Source organism: Apus apus, chromosome 1 (assembly GCF_020740795.1).
Source record: "Apus apus isolate bApuApu2 chromosome 1, bApuApu2.pri.cur, whole genome shotgun sequence".
Taxonomy (NCBI): domain Eukaryota; kingdom Metazoa; phylum Chordata; class Aves; order Apodiformes; family Apodidae; genus Apus; species Apus apus.
In genome coordinates, this window is record NC_067282.1 from 14,857,885 (window position 1) to 14,879,944 (window position 22,060).

Genomic DNA, 22,060 nt, shown 5'->3' on the forward strand with positions numbered 1-22,060 from the left:
TTTACCTAAACAATTTAACTTTCTTTAAGTGATATCATAGATTTAAATAGAAGGGAGGAAGTGAGTGTTCTTCATTTTATAAAAACCTATTATACTCTGTAATTCAAATTCCGAGTGCTGAATTTTTTTCATTTTTCTATATTGTCATTAATTTACTTTTGAGTTTTCAATAGAAGTATTTTAACTACTTTTCAGAAGCAGTGTATTTTTCAGTTGATAGCATCAATATAATCAGAATTGCTTTTTGCTCTGTTAGAGTGGAAACACTATCTAAAAGAAGATAGCATTTATAAATAAAATTAAGAAATTTATAAAAAAGATTACCAGGATATGTCATGTGTTATACACTTCTTTTAATCTTTGTGTTTGCAGTACACTTAATTAAATTATTTTCAGCATATACTGTTAATTTCAAGAGCTGAACAAAAAGCTCCTTCAGTTATATTTATCCTTTGCTACCAATGCAGGATTATCGTAATATTATTGAAAGCCTTCCAGAAGATGATAAACCTGACTTTTTTGGCCTGCCTGCTAATATTGCTCGTTCATCACAACGTATGATCAGTTCCCAGGTAAAGTTACATTTTTTGGTGACCTCTAAATCTTTTCTGAATCCAGTACAAGCTAGAGAACCAAACCACCTGTTCAGAATTATGTATTTCCATAAAAAAGAGTAAATTGAGGGTTTTTTTTAATATATTGACTTCTACCTGTAGAATATTTTAATATAATAACAATTATCTTTAGTTAAAAATATAAACAAAGAATTATTGAAAAAGTTTACAATAATACAATTCAGTTCACGTTGAAGAGTAACCATGCATGTAAGTAGTTTCACTAAATCAATTAATAATCTTAATATAACTCCTGTCAATGGCATAGTTCTTAGAGCTGCTGTTCACAGCAAGTTAAGTTTTTAGTTTAGGTCACCAAATTCTAATACAATAAATTGACAAATAAAATATGCATAATGTTTTATGCTTTTTCTGAAAGAGAAATTCTCACTATAGTCAGAGTTCTATCTTTACTGTTAAAAATTTTGAAAGAAAAAGTTTTTTATCACTGGACAATAGCATATAATACTTATGCGTATCATCATGAAATCCTCAACATAAGTAAAAGTAACTTCCATGGGTTTTGTAGGTGTTAGTTTAAAAATTCACTAATCTGAGATATTTCCATTACTGCTTTAGCTGTAAGATAAGGCAGATGGCTACATCATAGCCAGGAGTGCTCAGCAATCATTTAATTGCAGTCTAGTCCAGATTTGAATGTATGTTTAATATGTGAGCATGCTGTTATCTTAGTGCCGGACAAATGAGGAATGATCAAACATTTTTCACCTGTTTCAGACCTGTATGTAGAAGCCTCAGCTTGGGTGAGTGACCTGGATCACCCGTTATGCTGAGTACTATAAATGGCACAGATAGGGCAGCTATTCTGTGTCTGTCTTGTTCTCCTCATAACTTTGACAGTTTCAAAAAGGAAAAGATGGAGTGATTTGAACTCTGTGTGTCTTCATCATCAATATGTTGTTTTGTTTGTTGGACAAAGCTTTTAATTGCTAATATTTTATCACTTTCCTCAGATGTCAATTCAGTTGCCTAAATATTGGTATCTTATATAATCTGGAGATGCCTTAGTGTATTAAAGACATCTATAATTTGCTGCCAAATATGATGCAGGACCCAAGCGAATACATGTTCTTGTTGGGCCAGCAAATTGAAGTCACAGACAAAACGGCACTAGAAGCCAGTGTTTTAAGGAACTGATTCGTACTACTTGGGTACCCTGATCCAGTATACCATGGATCTGGAGGTCCTGTGTTGTATCTGCCTCTCCATACTCTTTCCTTGAATAACGTAAGAGAGTCCCAAATGGCATTATGTGTAACAACTGAATTGAGCCACTAAGGCCTGGAGTCTAGGGAAGTGTTTGACTAGGAAGTGGCTGTACCTCAGCCCGAGTTGAAATTCAGTAATGCTTATAGGCAGGTGAAAGTCCATCTTTTGTTTATTCAGGTTTTCTGGGCATTCTATTACCTTTTAGCACAAATGTGGAGCAAGTTTAGGACTTTGAGGCAAAAATTAAATTCTTTATTCTGTATTTTTTCCGTTGCTTAGTTTTGTCTGGATGAGAGCACACAATACCTGCATAAGCAGTTAAGCAGAACAAGTCTTTAACTAGTGATTATCAAGGTTTATTTGACTGGTAAATTAATTGCATCAGATAATTTGATTAAATTGGGAGTTTTATATCAGAGCTGTGAAGTGAACTGGTGTGCATATCAAGGCTCACTTTAGGTTCCTTCACAGCTCTAGCATGCTATTTTATAAAAGGTCAAGTTACACGCAAAAGAAAAAAGATTGAACCATAGAATACCAGGCTGAAATAGATTGTCTCATTCAGCCTTTCTTGGAAAAATCAATTGGAAGTTCCCTATAATTTGAATTAAAAGACTTAGAATTACTTTTTTTTTAAAGTGTCTAATTGTTTGGTCATGCTCACCTAAAAGGGGCTCCAGGCAGACATTTGTTATTGGTGTAAGACCTTTGAGCTGTGAACAAATAAAAGAAAAAAGAAGAAAAAAAGAAAAAAAAAAAGCCTTTGAGTATTGATTACATTGGTTGAATATCAAATATAGTACTGATATATGCGTTTAAATCAATAGCTGTATTGTCAGATTGTTTTATTATTAGCACATGAAATTGTAAAGCTATGTAAGGACAAATCAGTAGGATGAGGGTGCATAGGGTAATATGCTGAGCTCAAGAATTCCTCTATTGCAAAGCCAAAAAATGCATCAAAGCTTAATGTAACTCTGTTTGGTTTTGTCTAAAAATCTTTTACATAAACATAAACTTGAAATGTTTTTGTTTCTGTCAGATACACTGTAGACTGATGATTATTTTATTTGGTTCAGCTATGCTTACATAGCTCCTTATGAGCTGCAGTTGTTAAAAATGCTAGTATTGGGAAACAAGTCCTTAGTTAACCTCCACAAAATCAGAACAGATTCAGAGTTCCTGTGTGATGGGAAATAGGTAATGAGCACATTTACATGCAGACTTAAACTCTATTGAATGGGTCTGTCACGGCATTGATTAAAATTTATAAATGGTGGATTATAATCTTTAAAATATGAGACTGTTGTAGTTACAATTCCGTGAGATGCTTCTTTGTCATTCAAGAGATTTCCTCATCATTCCAATAACAGTCTGTGGTACTTCTTTTAAGTCTTAGGAAATTGAAGTAACAGAAATGAGAGATTTTTCTTAAATTGTATTTCTAGTTAACTATGAATCTACTCCATTCAATTTCAGACAGTTTGGCAGCTGTCTTAGATCCCTAGGTGATCTCCCTGCTTCACAGTCTGAAATTGAATGATTGTGTCTAACAGGAATTTTTCTCATAAATCGATTTCCAAGCTAAAGCCAAGAAAAGCTGAATGAATAAGGCAGTGAGAAGTAAATTGTCACCAGCTCAGTTGCCATGTCACTAGCACTAGAAAGGTGAAATTTAAAACCATGTCCACTACTTCTCTGATTCTGTGCCAAGTATGTGGTGTATTCTCTATAATTTACGTCTACTGTCCTATACAGTTTCTCATCTCCTAGCCATTATCATTTCTCAATCTATATTTTTACTAATGTCTTCCTTATGCAGAGATGCACAGAATTGTATTGTCTACACCATTGAATTCAGATTAGGGGAAGAAGGGTTTTTTTAAAAACATATATTCTTTGAAGTTAACCAACTGACAGCAGTTTCGACTTTAGCCCTATATTTAGACTCAGAGATTTAAAATAATAATTCAGGTATACATTGATTTTAAGTAAGCTGTAATTAGCAATCTTTTCACAGTTCAATTTTTTTTAAAATAAGTATGAAAACAGGTAACACTATGATCTATTCTACTAACCATGAAGTTAAACTGATGTAACTCTATTACAAGAAAACTGTTGTCATTTTCTGCCTTGATTTCATTACGCAAGATGTTATACTTAGATAACTGAAATTTAGAGTCTATATAGACTTTCTATGAGTATTATTTATTTTGCATGTAGAGGAATGATAGTTTGTATTGCTAGAGCAGAACACTGCTGTAGCAGAAATTTGCTGCAGTACAGTGCAGCATTTTGCAGTCATGCAAAGAGTTCTTCTGTAACCTGCTGCGTTGCTAATATTTGGGTAAACCTAAAGCAGCAGAAAGAAATGGGCTTCTTTTCTGTAACCTTGTAAATATTTATAATATTCATAGCTTTTCTTTTTTTTTTTTCAGCAGAGTACTTTGATTCTAATTTAAGAGCCGAATATTGCTAGCTGTAGTATTTTGTTATTGGCAATTCCTAATTGAATTTTTAGAAATTATGTCTTTTGATGTTCTGTAGTGTAAGACTCCTGGTAACTGTTCCGTAGTGTAAGACCTGCTGGTAACAGGCATTTTTGTAAAAGAAAATATTTTACCTAAATAAACATGATCTTTTCAGCAACATGACTTACCTATTTTTCTGGATGTTGTCCCTAATTGCTTGATATTGGTAGAGGTAGGTAAATTTTTAGAGGCTAGCTTTCTAGAGTCCACTGTGCCTCTTCAGTTGTGCCTTACCTACTGTTACAACAAGTGTTTAACACAACATCCCTTAGGTTGAATATGGTCATGAATAATCTCACATCTCTTCCTACGTTCTCTCTGCAGGGCTGAGAACAGGGCTGTTAAGATAGAAAAGAACACAGCTGACAGTGCAGCTAAAGGAGTCAGCATAGCTCATCCTCTCTGCTTTGCATTAGGTAGAGATTTTCTGTACAGCTGCAACTCAAGTTTCCTCACGCTCAGCAAGAATCCTCACCACTCGATTACAGTCATTCTTCTTTCTTCTGATCTGATAAACACTGTATTTTTTCCTGCATATTGGCCTGTATTCAGGTGGTTTAATCTCCTGTTCTAACCTATAACTAAAAATTACAGCAGTCACAGTATGTGGAGGTTTACTTTAGGTTTCCTGTGGATGAAAAAGGTCTGTAATTTAGATCTCTCTCCAGTCATCTTCTTGCAAAGTGGGCTCTTGGCACCAGTGTACTTTTCTCTTATTCTTGGGGCTGTATTTCTGTTCTTTTATTTATTCCTATGAACAAATTTAATCCTTTATTACAATTTTTAACAGAACTATACATGAAGTGTCTTAGTCAAAATAACATTTATCATATGTGATAAATAGAGTTTTTACAGTCTGAAATGGACAGGCATGTGTATGTATTTTTACACCTTGGAAAAGCAGTAAGAGCTATCTTGTTCTGTGCAGAACTTAGCATACCTGCAATTAATATAACTTATTGCCAGTAACGACTCTAGGAAGGTGAAGTGAAAATGCAGAGCCATTGTTTTGTCTGCCTCCTTTGCACAGCAGACTTAGTACAGGCGCTCTTGGAGAGTATAGCTTTCAAACCTTCTGTTGTGTGATCCCATCAAATCCTGTTGAATGGCTGTGCCTGGAAACAACTACAGCCTGTAACTAATGGCTATGTATGATGAGTTGACTGGTTAATCGAAACATTTTCCAATGATAAAGCATTTTGTGAAAAAGCCATTCAGTCAACTAGTGAGTTTACTTTCATTCATAACTGGCAAATTATCCAAGGCTCTTCAAATATGACTACCAGTAATAATAGATATGGCCAACATTGTTTGCTTAATACCTATTCTATATAAAATACCATATACTGTATAATAATTTTAATAATATCTTGCATCAGGAATTCAGCACTATTTTACACATAGATTCATGATGATTCACAGACACTATTATACGAGACAGGTAAATCTCAGTAAGGTTGAAGAATACATTGGTTTTGATATCTTCATGGACAAGTTAGTACACTTTCTCACACATACCATGCAAGGGTAAAGGTTACAGTCCCTCTGCATACTAGTGCAGCATCTTGATTCTTCTCTGTCCATCATCCCAGGAATGGGAAATGGAAGGCAAGCCTGTGGCCTTGGCAGTCCACTTTTCAGACCTCTTGGTGATTGTGCATGCATAATTGGAACTTCATGGAAAGTTCATCAATTACTGTCTCATGTGTGTGGGACCCCATGCTGGAGTAGGGAAAGAAAGTGGAAAATCCTCCCCCGAGGAGGAAGGAGCGGCAGAAAGAACATGTGATTGAACTGAGCACAACCCCTATTCTCCATCCCCCTGCGCTGCCTTGGGCAAGGGGGTTAGAGAATTTGGGAATGAAGTTGAGACTGGGAAGAAGGGAGGGATGGAGGGAATGTTTACAAGATTTGTTTTTATTTCTCATTATCCTACTCTGATTTGATTGGTTGTAAATTTCCCCAAGCTGAGTCTGTTTTGCCTGTGATGATAATTACTGAGTGATCTCCTTATCCTTATCTCAGCCCACAAACCTTTTGTTTTATTTTCTCCCTTCTTTTTCCCACTGAGCAGGGAAGTTGGAGAGCAGCTTTGGTGGGTGTTTGACATCCAGCAAGGATCATCCCACCACATATTCAAACTGATTAAGGGCATTACGAGTGTAAAATAATCCTTTGAACTTCAGATTGTTGAAGTGTCAGCAGACTATACGTTCTTACCAATTTTTCAATGAAATACTATAAAATAATTTAATTGTAGATTTTATATACCAACTTAAAATGTTGAGTTGTGAATACTTACAAGCTGTAGTAAGCGGGTTCCAATACACTGAGAGTATTTCTTCTCCTATATTTTGTCCTTTGTGATTTTATTTACTTTTGAAGCAGGCCAGTGATACTCTGCAGTTCTGGTAGTTCAGATATTGCAAAAAATTTTCTACCTTTAAGAATCTATTTCAGACAGATTTTATAATCACAAATATAATCCAAATATTACTAATATTTTCTGTGCCAGAGTAGAGGATACAAAGTAATTTAATTTTCCCATATACATTTCTCGCAAACCCAGCTGCATGTTTGTCTTTGCCTGTTTTTTCGCAAAGTGAGTGATGGGAACCACTCTCACTTATCCCAGTTGGCACCTCCATTATTTTCATTATCTGAAAGTAATTGCAAAAGGATGGTTCCTGGAGATACTCCTTTTTCTTTTAATTTAAGATATTCATCTCAGCTCTTCAGATAAAAATTGATTCTGCATTTCTGTCCCATCTAACTAATCTCAAAATGTCTTCGTGGAATCCATCTGGTATTCATGAAGGCACCATAAAGAGCCAAAGAATTCCTGTAACTTTAACGTGCTTCTTTGCATTGTTAACAACAGAACTGACTCGCTGTTTGACATACTGAAAGGAATACATTTCCCGTCATGCTGTACCCTAGATGCTTACTTCTGACCTTCTGCCTCTTCATTTCTCCTTGAACTTCAATCGTCACTGCCTGATAAACATTGTTTAAAGCTTTACTTGCTAGTAGCAAGCCTGTTGGCAGATACTCTTGAAATAAGCTCGATTTAAAGCCAAATGAAGTTAAAAGAAAAAAGAAGCTCCAGTGTAATTTGTCTCATCTAGCTTGAATCATATGAACATTAGCCATCTCATCTTAACTAGTTATCCATTTTTTGTAAGTAAAGAAGGACAAGCACCTACAAGGAATAATTTGTGTAATTCTTAGGTAGACATCTAAAATAAATAGGTGAAGCACCTTTTGGAATCACTTCCCTACTCCTTCTGGCTGCACTTTTTCTGATGGCCAGGATGCTGTTGGCCTTCTTGACCCCCTGGGCACACTGCTGGCTTGTATTACTTAGTGTCATCTGCAGACTTACTGAGGGTGCACTCAAAAGTTTCCAAAAGTCCAACATTTTAACTGCAGTTTACCTCATGCCTCTCCTCAACACACACATATATATAAAAATAATAATTCCTGCCTGCATTTGCGATACTGGCTGTTAACCAGCACTTTAGAAATTTTCTGCAGTAATGTAATCATTAATAATACAGCTTTTTCACATCCATTTTGAAATATAAATATATACAGTTACAAATAATGATATTGAAAGGGCTTCTCTGCCTGAAAGATAACTCTTAATTTGAGTGGGAATTTTATAAGCTAGCAGGTTTGTCATGAATTTTATTCAAGCTTTTAAGACATAATTCCGATGAACAAGTTGTTGATGCAGTTCTTTCACATAGTATAAAGCTTGTGTGTTTTATTTCTCGTACTCAGTAAAAATCTTATCTTGCAGATCACTGTTGTAAGTTTCACTTTGGATGTGTACAGGGGTAGAATGCACATTGTTATAGAGATTATTTAAAAGTGTGTAGAAGTGACCTGTCTGTAGTCATACTTCTTTTAATGTATTCATACCTTGACATTTCATACTTGTAATGAATGGTAGCTGAATAATTTGAAAACAAATGAGAAAAAAAATAAACTTGAGTTTGATCTAGCAGAAGCTCAACACACAAAAATTATATATGCACATTACATCAGGATAACTTAAGTAAATTAAGGTATCTGAACAAAGCCACATGTAAAAAATCAAGCAAAAAGCATGTTGCCTAGCTGTATACTCCACAGAAATTATACTAACACAAAAATCTTACACTGAATACAGTCTTTTTATAGATATGATTACTTAAAGAGAAACAACAATTTCTGTAATGAATCATGGAATCATAGAATCGTTTGGATCGGGTTAAAGACCCCTCTACATTGTCAGGGACAACTCCCACTCCATTAGAAGTCAAAAGGAATAGCTCAACATACCATAGTGTAGCTGCTAAATGTATTATGCATTTAAGATAATTGCTGTTGCTCTTCTGTTGGTGCTTGACAGTTAGAAATTTTGTAGAAAACACAAGTTACCTTTTTTATAGTTTGTTTTTTTTTTTGTGAGGAGTACTAGTTAAGTTAAAATTAATAGTAAAATAATAATGGAAACCATTGTAGGACAACGTAGTAAGGTAAACAAGGTAAGAACCACAGTCAGGGAACAGGAGTGGAATCTCGCCTTGCTAAATGTAACTGCAGTGATCTCTCTGACTTCAGAAAACCAGCATTTTATCCTTTTCCTTTTGTTGAACTTACTTGCTGACCTACTCTTATTTTCGGCAGGTCACTGGCTGATTCTACCTCTTCCCACCATTCCTTGCGTATTTTGCTTATTTAGTTTAAAGCTGCTCTCTGTCTTCCTATAACTGTAGTCAGGTGTATGACTAGTAACAGTTCGAGTGCTGATTTTTACTTTGGTAATGACAGCAACAGAGGCAGCACATATAGGGGAGGGTGTACAAGGACACCTGGAACTCATAGACTGCTGCATCATGCTTGAGATTACACAGGTCTCCACTGCTGCTATTGCCCAGGTCAGTTAAAGTAGAGTCAGGGTGAGTATGTCCACCTGATATTACAGTCGTCCATCTAACTGCAGTGTTTCTGCACTAGTGAGGATGTGCTGTGGTTATTTTTCAAGGTGCAATAGTAGCTGTAGTTTCTTGTGTGTTTGTCAACAAACTAAATTTTCTCTTTCAAAATCTAGTTCAAAAGGACTGAGCTATCTCATTTTATATCTACTGCTCCTCCATAATTCTAATCATGCCACATAGAGTAATATGGGTATCATTATTGAAAAGCATGCAATTGAAATAATCCTTGAACTTGTTATGTTATTGCTGTAGATGTCAGGATGAACACAAATCTATTTTCTTAAAATAATTTAGCTTTTATGTAACCCTTGTGTCAGCTGTGCAGAGCATATAATTACTGACGTTGATTAAATGCATCCCACATCACAAATACATGACTAATAGGCTCTAGCAGGAATTGGTGAGTAATACCAAACTGTATTTATTATTACCAATTGCAATTGTATAATCTGAGTACTTAAAAAAGAATTTTCAAAATATCAGGAGTCATTTTTAAGTACCTGTGGTGCTGCGTGGAAGAAATGTGCTGTGCCAGATAATGGAGTGGAAGCCACAGTGCTGAGCTCTAACAGAAAACACAGCTCTTCACCACAGCAGTGAATCAATGTGGTGCTTCAAGTAGCCTTATGAATTCCCATATGTGAATATATTGGTGCTCTGCCTATGGGAAGTTTGTTCTCTCCTAAGATTAGGCTGCAGTTTTCAAATTTTCTTAAATTTTGTCAGGGTGTGTAATTAGTTAAGGTCAATCACCTCTACAAAGTAAGACCCTTAGTTATTTGGGAGAAGGTGCAACTAGAATACTGACTAGGTCAGCAGTGGGCTTGTGCTGTCCACCTGTAGCATCCTGCTGGCTTTTCCTTCTCCACTGAATCCCTGTCCTACAGAGGATCTTCCTGGTGTCAAAGATATATGATCCTCTTTTGTACAAAAGATACAGGTGGTGACAATGTCTTTCTCTTGTTTGTTTTGTATTTTGATTAAGAAGGCATATATCTTTGTGTTGAGTCCAGTCCTACTTCATGTCCTTATTGAGTGAATGCACAGCTTTGAAGTGTCCTTGAAGGAACAACAGAAGAGCAAGCATAGACATACAGTTTCTTACTGTTCCACATGCAGTATGAACGATTTGGTTATGAAAGTCATTAAAGTACCTCCGTGGACCCTGTTCTTGCAGGGAGGGTGAGGGACACTGAGAGACTGAAAGTCTGAGGAGTCTCATTGGTGGCTTTGACTTAGACTACTTTCAGAGCAATGTGGCTGGCTGCAGCCAAACTCTGAGGAACAGTATGGAAGCATGTAGTTCTCTCAGAAGGCTTCTCAAACAGAAATGCGTTCCCTTTCTTGACACAGTGAAGACTTAGTTGAATTACACTGAATTACTACTTTCCCAATATTTACCGAAGTGATTTTGAGATGTAAAGACTTATAAAAACAGAAATATGTCCTCCACCGTTGTGTAAAGGGATATAATGTTTTATTGAGAGAGATTAAACATAGAAGTGGTTTCTGTGCTAAGACTACATCCTTTTATAACAGGTAGATGGCAGTAGAGTATCTGCTTTGGCATTGTCTGTAGATCTACTGAGAGGCCTTTGCTAACTTTTTGTACAAAAATAAAAATCCTTCTATCTCTTCCATAATCTTGACCAAAAATAGCAGTTATCTGACTAGCAGATATTTTCTTTTTAGTTTTCTTAGAACAGTAATCATATTTAGTTCAGAAATGATTGATCTTAGATTTGTAATTTTTTTTTTTTTAATTCAGTGACACAGAATTTCACAATGTATTTTTTCATTTATTACTTTCTTCTTTTAAAAATTGTAATATAGTGTGTAAAATTTGATTATGTTGTATTATTTGTAGGATATATTGCTTATGAAATAGCTACAAGACTTACAATATATAATAGACACAAGCATATATCTATTTGTGAAGTTGCAGTTTTGGCAGTAGCTGGGAATTACCGAAGGCAACACTTTTTACATAATAACGAACAGAAATAGGTTTTGTGTTCCTAGAAATCTGTTTTTACCTAAGTTCCAGGGAAGAAAAAGTCAAAATATTTGCTTTTCCTCCTTTTTTTTTTCCCCCTGAAGTTTTCATTTCTACGTTAAACATGACTTTCTGCAAGTTCTATATGAAGCCACATGGGATCATTCATTCTCTTTATTGCTTTTCATTCTGTTCATTATCTCTCTTAATTTCTCTAAAAATGTGAGGTTTTTTATTATAATGTGTTGGTCAATATCACAGCAGATATATCCACAGAAACCCCTAAAGTATGCAGTAGATTAAAAAGCTGAGATGCACAATTAATTTAATAACTAGGTAAATAAATATTGACAATTTACATTTGATTACCCCACCTTTATTAATATGTGCAATTACTATTTTCCTGTGCTGACAATGCTGAAAAAACATATACTGTATGAATTTTCTACTATGAAATGAGAAAATATTCAGAAGCAGTTACTGTGGGCTGTTTATAGTTATTAGATGCACTGTTCACAATTAAATTACTCTATTGAATTTTTAATCTAAACACTGTTCTGATTAGTTGACCTTACTTTAAATAGGTGGCTTCTACAAAGACTTATGGTTATGAATAATCTTCTCACCGCTCTTTAAGCAGACCACTATTGGTGATTGCTTTTGTATTTTGATTATCTTTCTTTCCATCCCTCTCATATTTTCAGTGATGGTTCTACTTTCCTGCTTTATGGTAGATTAATTTTCATTCTTACCATTATTGAAACTATTTAGGTGTATAGTGGGAAGGGACTAGCAGAACATATAAGAGCTTTCAGTGTATAATATATTAAAAGAATTTGATGTGATAACAAAGGTGAGGATTCTATTATTCAAATGTTAGGTATTGTTAAAGTACTCTTATTTTGAGTATCCTGTATTATACAGCTATGATTAGATTTTTAGTTTCCTCAGTACTATAAGCACATACCTTGGTACCTTCCCAAACCAGAGTACAAAAGATATGATTCATTAGATCTACATGTCTGCACGTGTGCTAGAAAATTCTAATCTCTCTTTGTGGTCACAGAAGTACTTTGTTTAAGGCACCATTAATCTCCTAGAGGAAGTATCAGAAGTAGATTGCAAGTTGATCTGATGATAACATTTATATAGTGCAGTAAGAGGAGCTGAATTCTTGAGTTTCGAGGTAGGGTTTCCAGGAAATCAAAATCCTCATTCTACTTTCCACAATGTAGACCCATCTATCTGAGATACCTATGTAAGGAACTTCATTTTCCTATGTAGTCAGTAAGAGGGCCTTCCAAATGACAGATTAGCCCACTTAAGTGCTGTCTGTTGATTATCTAGGGAGGCTGAGGTGGTAATCTTTGTAATTCAAGTAAGTTTTAAGTAAGATTTAGGTTAGTGTCTAAGGGTAGGTGGGGTGAATTTGTGCATGTTGGTTTTAAGTTAAAGTTACTATGTACAGTGCCCTCTCTTAACCCAAGAGTTATTTTGTCTTGTTAATTACATATTTCTGATAATATTCCCTTTTTCAGCTGAATTAAGGTCTCCTTGAAGATATTCATCCAGTCTGTGTGCTCATTCCTGTACTGCAGCCTTACAAAGCCAGTTTTGTCTTTCATATGGCCCCAGGAATAGATTACTGATACTTCTCTTTCTTTTAAATAATTTTTCTTCCAACTCAAAACTTGTTTCTCTTGCCTGGAGGTGAAAACAGTTCATGGAATGGCTGCAAACATATCTCATAACCTGGGAGAGTTTTGTGATATACCTGGTAATTCTAATATGGAAATACATCCCACTCATGGTTTTATTCAGGTCATTCCCAATCTTAACACATTCTTGTCCCAGTCCATACACCTGACTCTTTTGCTTTTACAGGACATAAATTCTAACAGGAAAGGTCCAGATTGGATATTAGGAAAAACCTTTTCAACATTAGGACAGTAAAGCAGTGGAACAGGTCATCCAGAGAGGTTGTGCAATCTCTGTACTTGGTACTTTTGAGACCAGGCTGGATAAAGCCCTGGGCACCCTGGTCTCAGAGTGCATCATTCTTCAAGCAGGAGGCTAAACTGAAGACCTTCTGAGGTCCCTTCCACCTTTATTATCCTATGGTCCTATAAAAAAAATAAATTCCCTTTTCATTTGCATAACGTTCAGAAAGAGGCTGATTTGAGAGTACTGAGCAAACCTTTTTCAGTCTGTAGCTGAAGTAGCATAAACTGGTCAGCACTTTAAGACACTTAACTGCAATTTGTGACAATAAAATAGTCATGCCGTTCAAGTTCTAAAATCAAACTTGTCATCCTAATTAATCAGTAGTATGAGTTACTATTTTACAATCTCTAATTCTGTCCTAATTTTGGACAGATCTCATGGATGTAAAATTATCTATCAAATTCATAATCCCTTAGCAAGAGTTTGGAATGCTAAAACAGTTCAAAGATTAGGTCAAGCTGAGTATTTTGACATGACTAAAATATATTTTCCTCTGTTTCTGGAAAGTGAGTGACTATTCTAGGCTAAAATTTTTTAAAAAGTATTCAGACTGAAAGAGCCACCAATGCACAAAGTTTCAGCCCAACTCATTGATTTTTTTTAAATTACAGGCAATTGAAAACAGTGTGCTGTCATGGCAACTGTAGTACTAAGGTACTCTACCATTGTGCCTGTTACACTTAAGAGAATAAATGGGTTGAAATGGAAAGATTTAAAGAATTTCCATGACTATTTGATAAGATCATAGTATGCTACAGCACTCTAGAACACTCGGTTAAAATTTGATTTAATACTTCTAATTTAAGTGCTTAACTTTTGATAATCGCATCCCAATATTTTTGAGCTATTTTAAGAAAATACACAAAGTAGAAGCAAAAGAACTGAAGAACAGATATTTACTTGGCTCTCATGAGACCCCACCTGGGGTACTGGGTTCAGTTCCAGAGCCCCGAACACAGGAAGAACATGGAGCTTATGGAGAAAGTCCAAAGAAGGGCCACGAAGGTGAACAGAGGGCTGGAACACCTGTTCTATGAAGACAGGCTGAAAGAGTTGGAGCTGTTCAACCTGGAGAAGAGAAGGCCCTGGGGAGACCTCATAGTGGCCTTCCAGTACCTGAAGGGGGCCTGTAGGAAATCTGGAGAGGGACTTTTTACAAGGGCTGGTAGTGAGAGAACAAGAGGTATTGGATCAAAACTGGAAGAGAGGAAATTTAGGAAATTTAAGGAAATTTAGACATTAGGAAAAAATTCTTTAGTGTGAGGGTGGAGAGACATGGCATAGGTTGCCCAGGGAAGCTGTGGATGCCCCATCCCTGGAAGTGCTCAAGGCCAGGCTGGATGGGGCTCTGAGCAACCAGATCTAGCAGGAGGTGTCCCTGCCCATGCAGGGGGGTTGGAACTGGATGATCTTTAACGGTCCCTTCCAACTTAAACCCTTCTATGATTCTATGATAATGGATAGTGTATTTCCTATGTAAACTATATGGACAAATCCTATTAGAAAATTTTAAGCTACTCCATGTGCTAGAGTTAGAAAACACTTCAATTAGTTGTAGTCACTACTTCTAAAATTCATTTCAGCATATGGAGCTAAGTGTTTATACCTATGAAGGCATTTAAAAAATGATACAATTCTTAGTATTTTCAATCCCCCATATTCACAAAGCAATAACATAAACTTTTTTGCAGCTTTATAGTATAGCTATGCAAGTTTATATGAAGCACTGCATACTGAATTAGCAGGTAAAGTATGTTTGATAGAGTTGTTTTATTTCTTTGCAAATGATGGCAGACAGCTATCCAAAAAACAAATTATAAAAGCCAGAGCTATAGCTAAAAGAATGATATCTGGAAGGCACAAATGTGTGTTTATTATCTGTATTGCTTGTCAGAACATTTGCATATGTACAGAGTGAAAAGGAGGAAGCGTAACAGGAATGATAAAGATATTATGATCAAAACATTAATCAGAGAAAATAATTTTTTGCTAAATTAAACAAGAATCTTTTATGCTATCCGCAATAGCTGGAGCACACAAAGAATTATTAGTTTTAAATCAAGTTAAGAGAATGAGAGGGTGAAATGGTATTTTCCATAACAGAAGCTATACTGAGTACTGGCTTGTGTCCCACCCCCACTCCTTTTTCTAGCAGAATACTTGCAGAAACCCTTCTTCTAGGCCTTCACATCCTTTGCTAGTTTAAAGTCCAGCTGAGACTTGACTTTCCTCACTCCATCCTAACACACTGAGCAATTCCTGCCAGATAGTTCAGGCCTGCTGGATACTCCATCCTTGCACCCATCTTCTGTGGATTACCTTTTTACATTTGAGATCAGTCGCTTCCTCTTCATCCATATTGATCTTCAGCCATCCTTGTTCTCTGGCTTGCTTATCATGCTTGCTTCCTGCATATCAGAAAGGGCTGATCTTGTGTTTTGAGGAATTTGTTCTTGAATATTAACCATTTGCTTCAGTGAAAGAAAATGAAAAAGTAAACACTACATCATTGCACATCTTCCAAGAACAGAAAGTAAGTAAAAATCCAGCAGAAACAGCTTGACTTCCTGCCTCATTCTAAGAACTAGTCTAGTCCTTGTGAATGATAAATACATTTTTAATTCCCAAGTTTAATTCTTGGAAGTTAAGCAAGAGCAGAGAATTAGTAAGTTGTTCTAGAACATGTCTTGCGAAAACTGCATTGTGATAGATAACTAAAATTTAGCTAAAATGCCTAAAAATACCAGGAGGTTTATGTACAGTTTAAGGGATAGGCAGCAATATGACTGAAAAATTTTAATTTCGGTATTCTTTCTTTATAAATATATTATCAGTTTATATGTGGAGCCACCAGGGTTACTTACAAAAAAATGCAGTTGGACCTAATGAACGGCAAGCACCTCTTCTTGCTGAAATTTTTGCAGTTACTTTAAATGTTGCTTTATTTTTTAAAACTAATAAATATGCATTTAAATAGGAAAATCAGAGTGAATTGTTTATAATTTTCTTGGAGTTTTGATGTCTGATAGGTAATGGATGTATTTAGTGCCATATTCTGGCTTTTTGTTTCTTTTTTTTTTTTAGTTTACAAATTGAGCCTAGTTAAAGGCTGAGCTTGAGTTTTGTCTGTAGATTTTGTGGAAAAGAGGCTTCTGAATTAATTGTACACCTCATTAATTTTAAATTATAGTTGAACAAATTACTGTGATAACAAAAAATAGATTTTGTTTGTTTGTTTTGGTCTTAGTAGGAATGAGGCTCAAGTATGTTCTGTATTTGAATATGGGTATTGTTTGTGTTTGAGTAGATCAGGGTTAGTAATTAAGTATGCAGAAAAGTATAGTCCATAGATGAGTCAGAGAGTATTTGCTATTGTATGGTTCTTTTGTACTAAAAGAAGCTTCTTCAAGATCTGCATTTGTATTCTCTTCTCCCAGGTCATTTCACAGCTTCGGATCCTGAGCAGGTCAGTAAGTGCTGGCTGCAAATTTGACAGAGAAATATGGTCTACTGAACTTTCTCCAGTTCTCAATCTATGGAAAAAACTTAATCAGGTAGGAAAGTGGCTAATTTGAAAAGACAACTATTTTTTCCCCCCAGTAATTACATTGAAAGTAAGGCCTAAGGAATTATCTTGAATATTGAAACATAAGAAGGGAAAAAGTTAACTAAATCTATGTGAAGTTGGAATTAAAGTGTTACGTGTATACAATTAGCTATGAACCCTGTAGGTTTTCACTTTTTACTCCATATGGAAATGAGAACACACTTTTAAGACATGAAATTGGTATCCTGTGTGTTTCCAGAAAGAACACTAATATGATTTAGATTTTAATTTAGTCTTTTAATTTCTCTAATATTCACAAGACAATGTTTAATGATTTTAAGTATTTTTTTTTCTGTATAATATTGAAATAAGGTACTAACTTTAAATTGAGGTTCATTAAAATCCTTGCTACAATGCTTGCAGTATCTAATATCACTTCCTTTTTGTTCCTTTGTTGTTTTGGGTTGGTTCTTTTTGGTGGAGTTCTTTTACATATATTGTAAAACTTGATTCCCAGACATTCAGTTCTTACTGTGAGTCTCGGTTTTGCTGTAATGTGTGTGAATTCTATTTGAAATGCAGATACTACACGTGCTTGGGAAGGATCCCTCTCATCTTATGCTAGGTGCCTTCCTAGACATTTGGCCATTATTTTTCTCATCAGTGATAAGTAATAGATCACAGATCTTGTGGCCAGAAAAACATATATTGTACACAACAACATTGCAATGAGAAAAACCTTTCCCTTATTCATTTATCCCCATACAAAGAAGCAACAAGGAGCACATTAAGATTCACCATTGCATTTTTAATTAATTAAATTCTTATTTAATGCATGCTAAAATGTACATAATTTTTGTCAACATTATCTTTTGTTACTAAATAACTTCATGTTGAAATCTGTGGCCTCTGAACATGGACACAGATCTGTGATCCAATATGAAAAGCAATATACTTAAATGTGACTCCTGTTACATCTTACTCACTAGAGTTAAATGTATCTTTAGACCTGCAAACCTTCCTTGCTAGAGCTCAGCTGAAACTGTCATGTGTATATCTATACAGATATAATCAGAAAAGTAGAGGTTTTGATTGTACAGTAAAACAAAACTGCACTATATTAATACTTACTAATAGCACCCATTGGTAATGGCTAGTTCTTTATCATTATTAATTATTATCACTGCAGGTTCAAAGCCCTTATTCTTTAAAACTTTCGTCATAAATTAGCTGAGTAGTAACATGAAGCTGAAGCCACATAGTCCCTGTTGATTTCTGGATTGTCTTAGTCACCCAGGTGGAAGTTATCAAGCCTGACAGCTCTTTGACAAGGGAAGCTGGACCTGATGAAGGCCTCATCTTTCTCCCCTACCATTGTCCTCAAATCTGAGATCTCCTTTTGTATGAATTTTCAGCTCTTTACCTCTGTTCTAGAACTACAGGTTGGGTGATCCTGCGGTTGGGGGGAAGGGTATTTTTCAGGCTGTAGCAGGTACCTTATTGTGTCACTCAGCTGTTTTTCTTTCCTGCTTGTGTCTTCTTGTCTTACAGCAAAAGCAGTCTAGGCAGTTCTAAATATCAGTTTAGAATGTCAGCCAGTTCCTCAGTGACCAGTAGGAGACCATCAGCTTGTTGTTAATAATTCTCAGGCCTCTTGTTTCAACCTGTTCCCATACTATCAGGACCTTTGCTATTATCCTGTGCTTCAACTTCACACCATAAAAAGAGATACCTGATAATAATGTCTTTTATCAAACTTAGTTTTCATAGGCTGTTCAACCAGTGCTTGGTTTAAGCTTTGAAAAACTCCAGGCATCTTTAAAAATTCCACATACATTGCATACAGTCTACATTCTAATTTTTTATTGATAGCTCAGTGAAGGCATCTTGTTTATTTTCAGAAGTTTTAATTAAAGACCTGGTAATTGGAATGAAGAAAATGGTTGAACTGCTGGTAAAGTTAGCTACCATACATTTATTTTATTTGTCAATGAATAGACACAGAATATGAGCTAAAATTGTTGCCCAGGCATGAAGAAGAAAATAATGAAAAGCTATTCCTGAAGTGTGTAAAAAAAATATTTTCCCCTCAATTTTGCAAGCATTTACATTTAGCTGCAGGCTCATTATTGTAGAATCACAGAGTCATAGAATGGTTTACATTGGAACAGACCTTAAAGATCATCTAGTTCCAACCCTCCTGCCATGGGCAGGGACACCTCCCACTAGATAAGGTTGCTCCAAGCCCCATCCAACCTGGCATTGAACACTTCCAAGGACAGGGCATCTTCAACTTCACTGGGCAATGTGTGCCAGTGTCTCACCATCCTTCTCAGTACATAATTTATTCCTAACAGCCAATCTAAATCTACCCTCTTTCAGTTACAACCATTGCCCCTCATTCTGTAACCATAGGCCCTTAAAAAAAGGGTTTTTCTTGTAAGCCCCCTTTACATACTGAGAAGCTGTAAAATGGTCTCCCATGTTACATGGGATGTGTGCTTCTTGAGAATCTGTGTCATCAAATCAAGGAGCTGTGACAGGAGGTCAGTGGACTTGGCAGTGTCAGAAATAGATTACCCAGATCGTTTCTGAGACACTGCAGCTTATAGAGCCAAGCCCCCAGCTCTCCTGAAGGAGGTGCAGGCAGAGTCTGTGTCTGTTGGGACAGGAAGTGAAGACTCACAGGACAGCAAAGGCTGGAAGCTTGTGACTTCTGGCACCAGGAGGAAAGCTTCTCTTCCATCTCAGGATTTGCACTTATACAACAGATTTAGTGCCATCATAGCTGACAAGAGGCTGGGAGCTCTCTCTAATGAAGCCCCCAAGCCAGCTAAACATAATCCACACAGAAGCAGCAGGAGGAAGTGGTAAGGAGCAGTAGTCAACAACTTCCTGCTGTCGGGAGAAAGATGCTGACCTGATCTGTTGTCTAAGATGTTTTGCTGCTTGCCAGGGGGTCAGGTCTGGGACATTGTGGAAAGACTTCCAAGAGTTGTCTGGCCTTCAGACTTCTACCCCTTGATGCTTTTCCTCGTAGGCTCAAGTCGTGCTGCCTGGGGTAATAAAATATGAAGCATGACTACATGGGAACAGTCCTGGACAACCGTCTGTAGCATTGAGCAGAGGGTTGGACTAGAAAATCTCCAGAGGTTCCTTCCAACCTCACCTCTTTTGTAGTTCTCTGGATAGTAGTCCTTTGTGCACAGTTTTCAGAGCATCAATCTTTGTGGCTAAACAGCAAAAATGGCTGGTATACCTTGAACATTTTAGCTTTTTCATTTAAGACACTTCAAAATTGGAAAAAAATTCTTATATATTAATACAGTAACAAGGACTTATATGTTGTTACTTTTTCAGAAATATTTTTGTAAATTTGCAGGACTCATATTTCTTCTCAGTGACACGTATCTTGCAAAGCTTACTACCAATTATTCAGGCATTCTGAAACTGTTGAACTGGGGAGTTTATTATTCTTTGTCTATCCATAGAAATAGAATAATGGAAAATACCTCTCCTTCATCTGTGATTTATTAGTCCTGCCAGAATGCAGACTCTGGAATTTTTCATTGAATTTTACTTTAAATGAAATAGATACTTGAAGTCTGGTTCAAATCAGTGCAGTCCTGTTTTGAAAGGTACAAAAACAATCTTCCTCTTTCTGTTTGGCTTTTCTGGACTAATACAGAATGTCTTGACATATTTTCATCTGTATTAGCTTCATTTGAAAACATACAATTTAATTATTTCCATTTGAAAATACTCTTCTAATGAATACTGTCCTAAAACTACCTCTGCAGTGTCTTTCAGGATGAATTAATAACAGCTTAATCAAATTAATTAAACTCTCATGAACCTACCATTAAGTTAAAAAAACCTCACATACTCAAATGCTCAGTATAAGGCTGCACAAAAGACTATTCGCTGAAAAAAAAAATAAAAATAAGCCATCACTGAATAAGTTGATGAACAAATGTTACACAAATTTAAATAAATATCTTCCTTAATGTGGAAGGATGACCCACTAAGGCCTGTTGGCCAGGGCTGGGCCATTGGAGTATTTCAACCAGCTTGTGTCCTGGTGTCTGTTCTTTTCCCATACAGCCTTCTGCCATGACAGTGTGGCTATCTGTCATTAGTAGGGAGAGACAGGAATCAGTGCTACATTTTTGTTGTAGGGTGGAAACATGGTTTCAAGCAAAACCAGCAGAGATAAAGAAGGCATCATCCCACTCTACTGAGTGCTTGTCAGGCCACACCGGGAATACTGTGTTCAGTTCTGCTTCCTGCTATACAAAAAAAGCTGCAGCCTGCCATCTGAGGAAAGGCTGAAGAGAGCTGGGTTTGTTCAGCCTGGAGAAACAAAGGCTTTATTGCCGTGCTCCAGTACTTGAAGTGTGACTACCAAGAAGGTGGAGGCTCCCTTTTTACGAGGAGTCACATGGAAAAGATGAGGCGTAATGGGTGCAAGTTACATCTGGGGATCCTAGTTGATCCCAGTTGAAGAAAATTTTTCACTATGAGATCAGTTGGACTTTGGAATAATCTCCCCAATGAAGTGGTGGAGTCCTCAACACTGGACACTTTTAAGACTCAGCTTGACAGGGTGCTGTGCAATCTCATCTAAACCATGTTCCTGCCTTGAAAGGTTGGACCAGATGATCCTTGAAGTCCCTTCTAACCTGGCATTTTATGATACCTCCATGAAAGTTAGAATAAATAAAACTTTGAAAGCAACTCCTTCAAAATTATTTTTGCTGAATATATGATCATAAGCTGTTATGGTGTTTTCTGCCTTGTCTCTTATTTTATTTATAAATTGAAGGCTAAATAATAATTTTAATGAAGTTGCATAATTCTGTAGACAATTACAAAAGTAGTTTTGAAAATTATTGGGTTGTTGCTATTTTATCCATAACGTTAGGAAATTTGGCTTTAATAAAAGAACAGTTCTGTTTGTTTTTTTTTTTCCACCAAGGAAAATCAGTGAAGCAGAAATATAGAGTCATTCTTTTTTGTATTTTCAACAATGAAAAATTTGAGTAATAAACTAATATCTAAAAAAAAGGCAGAGCCTCTCAAAGGAGGAAACAGAATAGGTACATCAAAAGGCCAACAGAGGCTTCTAAAACCCCCCTACCTACCACCAA

At 36.0% G+C, this 22,060-nt stretch overlaps 1 protein-coding gene across 2 annotated transcripts in view; it reads left to right on the forward strand.

Moving 5' to 3' along the window:
• Positions 1-22,060, forward strand: part of DYNC2H1 (dynein cytoplasmic 2 heavy chain 1) — a 156,224-nt gene that overhangs the window by 101,985 nt on the left and 32,179 nt on the right. For both annotated transcript variants that reach the window (XM_051626994.1, XM_051626984.1), the window contains 2 exons: positions 468-572; positions 16,801-16,917. In XM_051626994.1, the coding sequence (XP_051482954.1) occupies positions 468-572; positions 16,801-16,917 (222 nt within the window). The remainder of the gene's footprint in view (positions 1-467; positions 573-16,800; positions 16,918-22,060) is intronic.